Raw genomic sequence first — 11288 nt, 5'->3', positions numbered from 1 at the left:
GGTGAAGTGTGCTATAGTCTGAGTACACTGTGTTGATGTGATTGGCCATGTATGATGTCATTGGTGAAGTGTGCTATAGTCTGAGTACACTGTGTTGATGTGATTGGCCATGTATGATGTCATTGGTGAAGTGTGCTATAGTCTGAGTACACTGTGTTGATGTGATTGGCCATGTATGATGTGATGTCACTGGTGAGGTGTACTATAATGTATAGCGTAACGATGTGATTAGGCATGTGTAATGCAGGGGTAATGCAATGTTATTTGTGATGTGATGAGTGGTGTAATGTATTATAGTGGCTGGGTAAGTGTAATAGAATGGTGTTTAATCAGTGTGATGTTATTTGTTATTTATAATGCTATTTATCATATGTAATATTTTAATGTGATCATGTGGATTGGTCAGATATAATGTAGGTCACCAAATGTAAATAATGAAATATGTATGTGATGTTATTGGCCCGGTGTTGTGATGGATCAAGTGTAATATATTGCAGCTGATGAAGTGTAACTCATTAGATGGAATATTGATCAGGTGTGATAGCCTAGGTGTAATCTATCAGTGTGAGTCGTCAGTGTTGTGAATGGGCAGATCTAACAATGTTGTTGTCAATTGCGATGTCATGGTTACATATAAAGTGATGTGATTGGCCAGGTAAAATGCTTTGATTCGTCATTTGTAATGTGATTTGTCTGTTTAAGTAAGTGTGATAAATATATTGTGATTGGTCAGTTGTGATTCAGTGTAATTGGTCAGGTGTGATGGGCTGTGATTGGTCAGGTGTGATGTAATGTGTTGTGATTTGTCAGGTGTGATCCAGTGTACGCAGTATAAGCCGGTTCCAGACGAGCAGCCCAATGACACTGATGTGGAGGAGACACTCCTGAGGATTAAACACAATGACCCTGACCTCGTGGAGGTCAACCTCAACAACATTAGGGTACTTCTTAAGCATATAAACAAATTCTACCATCTACAGGTCAACCACCAAAACGCCGAGTGATCAAAGCTTACCTCCTGGAACATCAGGGTTCTCCTGTTTTTTGATTTCAGGAGATCTTATCTACCATTTAATCAGTCTTAATATAATGTTTTGCACCATGTCAGTATGAGAACTCTGAATTTACTGAGCTGCTGTGACCCTGGTGAGCAGAATTGTTTCAGTATAAAAGCATATACTTGAATTTCTTTCCATAAAATGGGGTTACATCACCAGAAATGCTCAAGTAAAGCACAGATTTTTCCCTAATGCTGCTTAAGTACATTGATAAAGCCGATGTACTTTGCCTGCTCTAAGTAGGTCAGCCAATTTGTGCTGCTGTTTTGTAGAATATTCCCATTGCCACACTGAAAGCCTACGCAGAGGCCCTGAAAAACAACACAGTGGTGGAACGCCTGAGTATCGTGGGAACACGAAGCAATGATCCTGTAGCCCATGTGAGTCTCACTCATTCACACGTTTGTACACATTTATATGGGGTTCAACGATTAATCGACATGTTGAAATTGCAGTTTTAGAGAGTGCCGTTTCCAAATCGCTTAAGATGTAACTTGAATTATAACCTACATTGTTCAGCGTTGTCTAAACAACTTTTAAGTGGGGAGACTTAACATAATAATGCTGAACTGTCAGTTTGGTACACTATGTACAGTGAAAAGTCTGGGGGGGTTTATAGAAAATGGTCACATTTTGCATCTTTTCCAAACTCTTCAGCCCTACATGTATATACACTCGGTCATATCTAACCAAGGTTTATGTTGAACTCAGTTCCTGAATGGTTTGTTTTTCAAGCCTGGTTTATTAGGAGGCTGTAAAGTTGTGTTATTGTTTGGTTGAATTTGCTCTGGTTGATGTTTGTGTGTGTGCTTGGTTTTAGGCGTTAGCAGACATGCTGCACGTGAACACCGCTCTGAGGAGCCTGAACGTTGAGTCAAATTTTATCACTGGTGCTGGAATAATTGCTCTGGTAGATGCGCTGCAGCACAACAGCACCCTGCAGGAGCTCAAAATCGACAACCAGGTACACAAACGTGTTTATAAAATCCCTTCAGTTCTACAATCATTCACCTTCCATCTGTGTGACGAGCGCTTTTTAAATGAAACAGAAGCCTACGCTTCCTGTAGTGTATTAGTCTGTCAGAGTGACTGTGTGGATCATATGAACATTATAGAGCTTTTTAAATGAAACAGTAGAAGCCGTATCGCCCCCTACGCTTCCTGTAGTGTATTACAGTCTGTCAGAGCGACTGTGTGGATCATATGAACATTATAGAGGCTTTTTAAATGAAACAGTAGAAGCCGTATCGCCCCCTACGCTTCCTGTAGTGTATTAGTCTGTCAGAGCGACTGTGTGGATCATATGAACATTATAGAGCTTTTTAAATGAAACAGTAGAAGCCGTATCGCCCCCTACGCTTCCTGTAGTGTATTACAGTCTGTCAGAGTGACTGTGTGGATCATATGAACATTATAGAGCTTTTTAAATGAAACAGTAGAAGCCGTATCGCCCCCTACGCTTCCTGTAGTGTATTACAGTCTGTCAGAGCGACTGTGTGGATCATATGAACATTATAGAGCTTTTTAAATGAAACAGTAGAAGCCGTATCGCCCCCTACGCTTCCTGTAGTGTATTACAGTCTGTCAGAGTGACTGTGTGGATCATATGAACATTATAGAGCTTTTTAAATGAAACAGTAGAAGCCGTATCGCCCCCTACGCTTCCTGTAGTGTATTACAGTCTGTCAGAGCGACTGTGTGGATCATATGAACATTATAGAGCTTTTTAAATGAAACAGTAGAAGCCGTATCGCCCCCTACGCTTCCTGTAGTGTATTACAGTCTGTCAGAGCGACTGTGTGGATCATATGAACATTATAGAGCTTTTTAAATGAAACAGTAGAAGCCGTATCGCCCCCTATGCTTCCTGTAGTGTATTACAGTCTGTCAGAGTGACTATGAACATGTGAATATGAACATTAAAAAGCACGTCTTAATGTTAAATAAATGATGCATCATGTTTATGGACATGCTTTGTATTTGTGTGTGTGTGCCAGAGTCAGCCCCTGGGTAATAAGGTGGAGATGGAGATAGCCAGCATGTTGGAGAAGAACAGCACTCTGCTGAAGTTTGGATACCACTTCACCCAGCAGGGCCCACGCCTACGCTGCTCCAACGCCATGATGAACAACAACGACCTGGGTAAAGCTTACGCACCATGACAAACAACGAAAACTTATGATAGCTTATAATAACTGATCAAATTACAACACGTTGATTTTCTGAGGGGAAAAAAGTGAATACATTGTTTTCAGAGAACAGGCTTCTGCACAATGTAGTGCAGATGGATGATTATTTGCTGAATTTAACATGTTGGGAATACGAATAAAACAGTTTGGCCTTTCCAGAGTTGTGGCACATTTTAGATTTATATACATTGTTTTTTTGAATATGTTCAACTCAGCAAATAAATAGAAATTGTGCACTAAAATTTGCAAACTTAGATGTTCTCTGTAGAGAATGTGTTGACTTGTACTTACTTAGAACATAACACATCTGGGGTGTTCAGCGCTGCGAAAATGGTTAAAACATTTTCCATTTTGAGATGGGTTTTGCACTTATTATAAGATTATCTAGCTTATTTTATTAAGTAAAATGATCTCACTGTGCTGGCACATCAATCAAAATCTGCCACTAGTGAGAGTTTTGATAGAATACTTGATAAAATTACATAAAACAAGTAAAGTTCATCTAAAATTAAGTTTACAACAATCTCAAATTAGATTTTTTTGACTATCTAAAATCATTTTACTTGACATACTTTTTTTTTTTTTTCAGCGAGACTTTTGCCTTTTACTGTACACACATTCATACTTCCACACTTAATTCCCTCAGTTTAAAGTGATGATGCTTCAGGAAAAAATCAGATTTACCCAGTTTTCTCCTACAAATGTGGTTTTCGAACAAAAGCATCTTTGGTGTCTGAAGTTTGCTTCGGTTTGCACCGGAGCTACAAGACTAAGGTCTTCAGATCCGGACCTTATATCCAGTATCCAGTCCTGGATTCTGTATCTACTTGTAGTTGAAGTGTGGCTGTAACTATTTTGCCACTTAAATCCAAGACCAGAAACTAGATTCATGGTCTGGATTTGAAGACCTAAGGCCTAAATCATCGCACGCTCACCTCAGACTGTGTGCAGATGTTCGGTATGTCTAATAGATTTGATTTTGTGGCTTCTGACACTGTTTGATGCACAGTTGTCTACAAATATGGATAAAGCCTGAATTTTATCCACATTTTTATCCAGTTTTATAGCCATTCTACACAACTGGTCAGGTATACGTTTTCATTTCTTGTTAGCTACAGTACATTTATCTTCTTAGCACAGTAAAAACTAAAGAAGCAAACTGCCAGACACCAAACATGTCTTGACTGATGGACTAAAATATGGAGTAAGAAGGGGAAAAACTGAAAAATCAGCCAATTTTAAGTACCTTGATTTTGTTTTTGTATGTTCATTTAGTAAATGTTGTATTTATTGCAGTGCGTGTAGTTCGGACAGACTCAGACGGAGCCATCACCTTCACCCTGTCCGTCCCCGAGCTGGAGAGAGCCTTCTGTAAAAAGTTCAAGTTCTCCTCTAAACCCAAGTAAAAGAAGGCACTTCCTTTTAAACTGGAGCCTTTACTTTGCTAAGCGTCTCCTTCATTCCTCCAGCGCCGCTCCTCCTGCTCTTTTCCGTGTCTGGAGTTTGAGTTCCTCACCAGACTCTCTGCTTCTCTCGCTCTCTTTGGCCGCTTCTGGAGTTTCCCCTCCTGTGTACAGCATTCCGCAAGCTGATGTTTTGATTGTCTGAGAGCTTTTCGGCCTTCGCTCTGAAGGTGCCGCTGCTTCGAGGCTCCAACTCTGCTGGGCCTGATTCCTGAAATGTGCTTCCCTGTCACTTTCACGCTTTCAGAGCAGAACGTTCGACTTTGCTTCTTTAAAATCTGCAGCGATTTTATTTCCAGTTTCTTTATTCTTCCCTTGATTTTGACCCATGCATGCCCCGCCCACAAATGTGCTCTGTTGCTACGTTAAACAAGCTTTACAGACCATAAAGCCTGATGAGGAACTGTAGTGTTCATATCGCAGAACCTGCATTTGGAGCGAGTTACTCATTCAGTGTAATGATTGAATCAGCCTGAATCTCAATGTTGCATCACAGGACCTTTTATTTCATTTTAACCAGCGTCCTAAATCTTCAATAACCATAAAGAGCACGTTAGTGGGCGGTGCATGGATATAGACCGTTAGGTCTTCTTTAGACCTCTGAGAAAGGCTCATTTTGTGGTCAGCAACTTGGCCAGAAAAGAAACTAAGTCTGAACTGTTTTTCTCTGTGGGGGAGGGGGGGATGAACGTCTGTACATTTGTGTTACATACATTATGAAATTTGTCCTTTTTTTTTTTTTTTTTTCCAGAGCCACTGGTTTCCTAGCAAGGTTGTTGAGTCCAAATGTGAATGTTGCTAAATGCAGTCTCGCACTGCTTTTCCCCGAATTGTCTTTAAGACTGACCACCTCACCATATCACCCAACACAAACCAGTAAGCTTCGTCCACTGTGATGGTTTGAGGCTTTGGCAGTTTCCTTCTGCTTTGAAGTGAAAGTCACAAGACAGAAACTTGTTCATGTGATGCGCAAGCAAGGGTGGATTCAGTAATTGTGGGGTTCTGCGTCAAACAGTACCTGCTCTGTGAGGGTCCATGGGGGTCCTGATCACTGAAGAACAGGGTAACAGAGTATCAGAGAAACAGATGGACTACAGTCTGTAACTGTAGAACTACAGAGTGCAGCTATACAGTAAGTGGAGCTGATAAGATGGACAATCAATCCTTATTTAGCACCGGAGGACATTGAGGCTGCCCCTCATTTATAATGTTGCCGAGTTAATACAGAGTAAGGGATCGATCATGTCAGAATGTATCAAATGATAAAAGCAAATTTACTAAATGAAGACTCAGATCAGGCCGGTATAAAACGTGAAACATTAATAATAATAAACACATAATAAATACATAAAAATCGAATTTAAAAAAATGATAAAACATTAAAACACAAGAGGTCAATAAAATCAAGTCAAAATAAAATGAAGATAAATTTATTAAAATGACGAATGTTAATAAAACAATAATAATTCAAATGAGAATATAAATAATAAAATAAATAAATAATAAAGTAACGAAAATAAAAATGGTTAAAAAATCAGGTAAAGCAGTTGCAGGCAGAGTGGAGGTGGTTGGAGAGGCCGAGTGACCCAGCTGAGCTTTAGTGTGTCCTGTCTTAAGCTCCAGCTCGCTGGTGCTCTAACTAAAAGCTTTTCCCAGGTTTTCCCACAATGAGCATAGAAACAAGGATCCTAATGTTATGCCTGATTGGTGTATAGTGTAGTTAACGAGCTCAGGGCAGAAACGTATGCAGGACGGTTTTGTTTATCATGGGGCGTAATCGCCATTTTTCCCCATAGAGAAAAACTGTTTCGGCTCCTAAGTCCTTATTTGGGCATGAGGACACGCTTTCACTGTTTAGTGACCATCTTTTTCTCTCTCTGTTTCTCTGCAGTAAGAAAGAGAAGGCTTGAAAGCGGTCCCATCTTCCCTAAATGTCGGACAAATGTGTAGCAGTGGCGGCAGCAGCAGCAGCAACGGCGCCCTCTTGTGGCCTGGAGGTCTGCGGCAGCCTACGTCTCTTATTTCTAGCCTTTTTTTTTCCTCTTAGATTTGTAATGCTGGTTTTTTCGTAGTGTCCTCTTGTCTCACTGTGCACCACTGCGGAGATCCCTACACAACACAGTCTGTCCTTTATGGCCTGAATATCGAATGTAACCTCAGAAAAAATTCTGCTGTTAGTTGAAGATACAGGAAGGAGGAAGGATTTTGCTATAATATATAAATATTTTAGAGTGAAAGACATTTTGATAGAATCTGCAGCGGAGCTCGGAGACGTCGAACAGTAATGAGCCTGAGATTGTCGAGACTGCCATGTTGAAGGCGGTTTACCACAGCGTTCTCTTCTGTCGACTGCTACTGTAAATAATTAGATTTCTTTTGGATATTATGGTTGATTGTGGTTCTGATGTCCGTGATCAGATGATTCCTGAACCAGCAAAGGAAGCCTGTCAGAGATTCGCAGGCAAACACGAGTGCATTCACAAGTACACTTACTTGGGCCGCTATGCTTGTGAGGAATGTTCTGGTACTGTGGGGGAAACTTTACCCTGAAGAAATTAGCTTTGTTGTACTTCAGAGCGTTCCTCACAGTTATAGCACTACAGCTACACATGCATATTAGGGGTGTAGTAGTGCAATGTGTTGTTGTATCGTGGCTAATACACCAGGCTAAGAGGTGAATTAGTGGGGTAGTTGGTAAGCTAAGCTTTCTCACGTCCCCCCAGATTTGATTGTTTTCGGTCCATCGCAAAGCACAGCTTCCAAATATTGAATATACTAATAAACTGAAAAGGGATACATTGTCCCTTAAAGGCAGCCACAAAATTTAGATATTTCTTCCACTCTTTTCTGTTAATAACGTGCAGACTGGGGTTCAATACACTACACCAATAGGAGTCCTTGGGCTAGACTCCTAATGCTGCCTTCACCTACTGTAAAATGGTCGACTCTAAATAAGAGTGTCTGCCGAATGGCGCAAATGTAAAAAAACACAAACAGGAATGTCAGTCACAAATTGCACTCGCACACTTACATAGTGCATCTAACCCGGCGCACACACCGGCAACAACGCGACAAAGCAGCCGGAGGTCATTCATTTTCAATGAGAGCTGGCGATTTCCCGCGACAGGACGCGGTGCGAACGTTGGCGACGCGAAGTGGGTGGAGTCAGCGACGTGCCAAAGTTGAGTGGGGTTTAACTTTATGTAAATAAAGAGTGAAGCGACGTGGCGATTACCAATAGAAAGCTTCATCTCCGCCTCTGTGAAACGATGCACTCCATTTTTGGTTCCTTGATAATCGTTCCTACCACAGGTGCTAGGAATGGCGCCGCCGCAGAGAGACTTCAGTACTGACTGCGCAGACACTGGAGTACAGGCATTTCTAGCGGGAGTTCATCCGATTTGTGCTTGGCGGCAGTGAAACCATGGCAACCAGCAGTCCGCTGTAGTTCAGAAACGCCCACAGGCGATGAATGACCACCCTCTGTACAGTGATGGGAAACACGGTAGCATGCAGAAAGCTGCGGTTCTACTTGCTAAAACGATTCTACGGTTGCCAGCAGCGCATAACCGGTACCGGACCCGCCACGTTTCTATGTAAACATAGCGTACAGCACATCATCGCATCATACGCAATTGAGTTTTGTGGATTGTTACGCCCCTAATACTCAAACACACGTACATGCACTAGAATGTACTGAAGGTTTGTCCTGTTGTAACATGATGAACGTGGTGTTGGGATTAGTTATAAAGCCTTTTACCTGCGTATGGAGTCACTTCAGTTTTGTTTGAAGACGTGACGTAGGCACAGTATTGCACATCTACACTGTATTTCTGCATTTACACTTATTTAAGCGCTTTTGGTGTTTCAGTGTGCCGTTCCTTATTCGCTCTTTCCTTCAGTCTTCTCTCTCTCTGTGTGTCTCTCTCTCTCAGGTATAAGCTCATACCGTAATATTGTAAGTAGTAATGTGCTGAAGTAAATCCTTGTTAAATGCACTCGCCGGGAGGTGTGGGTTGTTTCAGAACAGACTTAGGAATAATTCCAGGTTTTCCACCTCCCCTCGGTCGTCTGTGTTCTATCGATTACCGAAGATGGTCATTTTCGAGTTCAATTCCGAGTACAACTTGTCAGTCAAATTGTATTTGAATACTAGTGGCCACTGTGTTGCTCTCTGACAAACAGCTTGAGCTCAAATAAACAAACATTACTCGCCGCCCCAGTGTAAAAGTGTAGCAACAGTCGGGCATCCCCATGGCGTAAGTTCTCTGCCTTTTGTTTATGTTTGGCTTGGCCCAAATCATAACTCACCCAATGAAGTTTAGCTCAACTAAGTAATTATGAGGCCTACAGAAAAACCTGACGATTGAAACTCTCTTATAATAGAAGCTAATGGGCCGTTGCTGAATTCTCTCAACAAGTCGATTGAAAAGCGTCTCCAAATAACCAGTTTAAACTACACCCGTTCAAGTGTCTTAGGAAAGCTGGTCTTTGGAAGTTTCATCCAACTTTCCTACACTGGAGCAACTAAGTAAGAAAGTAGTTCTGACCCCAGGAGAGACCACACAAGTGGTCCAGTTTCTGAGTAAAAACCAGTAGAATGTTTACCTGGAGTGAGTCAACTGGGCACGACTGGTCTCTACAGGAATTTCCACACCTGTCGGCATCACTAGGAGGGTTCTGCTGGTTTGAGTCATTGTGTTTCAGCTGGAAGCAATAGGGTTTTCCAGTTGGCTTTCTACTGGGGCTCCTTTCACTTTACCTAGGGTTTTCCTGATATCCTTGGAGATCAGGCAGACCCTGTGAAGACTCCGCCCTCACGACTACGCTGGTTATGAATGGCCAGAAATTCTTCCCTCTGGAACCCCAGTTCCACCTCTGAAAGAACCATGTACACAGGTTCCTTTACATATAACTTTGAGTGAAGTCTCACACAGAAAATTTAGTTCAAAGAATTCAGCAGTTGCCTGTTGGCTTCTGCAGTGATTTTCAGGGATGAACTGGTTGTCTGCGGTAAAGGACAGTAAACTACAGGCAAGACGATGATCAGGTTGAGAACAGCGGTATTCCACTGGCACAGGCACACGGAGTGGTTAGCTTTGCATGGTTTGCTGGGTGAGTAGTTCAAACTCAGGCTATACTCCACTGTACTCAGTCGGCATCCAGTCCTCTCGCCAGTGCTCCACTTTACTCTGCCATACTCCATCCCGGCTTTGCTATACTGCTTGAAGGCGTTTGTCCATCAGGCAGTGCAGCTTGGCAAAGTACGGTTACTAATCCAAACCCAGAACCCTGCTTGAGTCCAGTTTCCATACAAAGTCTTGGCAGTCTTGGGTATCTACTTGAGGTTGGCCAACTCGCCTACTCTACCAATCCTGCAGTCTCTCTCGAGGATTTAGTGCTTCGTCCATTTTGGGTTATCAGTGCTGCTACACAAAGCCCCGTCCCTTTAGAGGGCAGTAGCACCAAAGCAGTGGCGTCGAGGGTCAAGCGCACACGTTAGCGCACACAAGTTATGCATTTCGAATTCCAGCAAATTTTAAAAATTAAATTGATGGAAATCCACTCACAACTACACTCGACCAATCGGTGGTCTACACCGTCTGTAGCTTCGCTCACAAGTCCAGTCTCAGTACCCTTGGTACTGCGATAGACAGGGTAACCAAACTCAACACAGGGACTCAAACCTTATGGGTCACCCGGCATCAGAAATGAGGAAACACTGCGTGATTAGGAACCGTCCCTTGCCTTACTGCACTGTCCGGTGGAAAGCCCAAATCATACGCATGTTTCTGTTCTGAATGATTCTCGGTCGTACTCCACTGCAGCACCGCACTGGGCCGTGATGTTCTCTCCTCAGTCAGCCGTTAGTGTGGAGAAGGACACAGGATACAGGGCAACGACTCCCAGGGTCGCTGTTTATCTCTCATCGTACGGTCGTGGTAGTTCACTTTACTGATGTTGGTTTTTTTTTGTTGTTGTTGTTTTTGTTTTTTGGTTAATAAAGATTGGAATTAAAGTGTGTATATAGTTGCTTTTGTGTCTGTTTTGCTGCACATTCAGTTCACATTACATGAATTACATATAATTCCATACTTAATTGTACAGTTATGATGATTAACATTCCCCCTCCACGTCTTCATAGGGAAAACATGGCAAAAATGTAAAAGCATATTTTTTTTGGTCCACAAATTCTATTATATCTCAATATTTTCACTTAAAAAGCGTAATTAGTTTTGTTTAATTGGATTTAGTGCAGCATAGTGTGTGAAATGGTGAATAAAACCCAACAAATGTGGCACCACCAGGGCTTTTTCATTGGTTCCAATGGACACCCAAACTGCATGATTTGGGTAGTTGGGTTGCTGATAGGTGGGCTATAAGCATCCAACTGTTTGTAAGGTACATTTGCCACATAGCTCCAGCGTTAATTTCTGGAAAAGTGTTCCGCCAGGTCGCTCACCTGCATACGCAGTTATACGCTGCTGTCCGAACGAAACCTCGTATCTTCATTTTGGTCATTTTTCAGGTTTTGGCGTCGTTTGAAAATGCCTGTTGTTCTTCACATTGTATGTAAA

General features: G+C 42.1%; 1 protein-coding gene across 2 annotated transcripts in view; it reads left to right on the top strand.

Moving 5' to 3' along the window:
* tmod1 (tropomodulin 1) overlaps positions 1-10736 on the top strand; it is a 35428-nt gene extending 24692 nt beyond the window's left edge. The window contains exons 6-11 of one of the 2 annotated variants that reach the window (XM_037532702.1): positions 811-941; positions 1331-1438; positions 1879-2022; positions 3056-3200; positions 4544-4649; positions 6602-10736. In XM_037532702.1, the coding sequence (XP_037388599.1) occupies positions 811-941; positions 1331-1438; positions 1879-2022; positions 3056-3200; positions 4544-4649; positions 6602-6620 (653 nt within the window). In that variant the 3' untranslated portion in view covers positions 6621-10736. The remainder of the gene's footprint in view (positions 1-810; positions 942-1330; positions 1439-1878; positions 2023-3055; positions 3201-4543; positions 4650-6601) is intronic. The other variant, XM_037532703.1, reaches the window with a different exon arrangement.
* The last annotated feature ends 552 nt before the right edge of the window (positions 10737-11288 follow it).

This window comes from Pygocentrus nattereri, chromosome 22, assembly GCF_015220715.1.
Source record: "Pygocentrus nattereri isolate fPygNat1 chromosome 22, fPygNat1.pri, whole genome shotgun sequence".
Taxonomy (NCBI): domain Eukaryota; kingdom Metazoa; phylum Chordata; class Actinopteri; order Characiformes; family Serrasalmidae; genus Pygocentrus; species Pygocentrus nattereri.
Note: the sequence above shows the minus strand (reverse complement) of the source record. Positions and strands in the feature narration are given on the sequence as shown.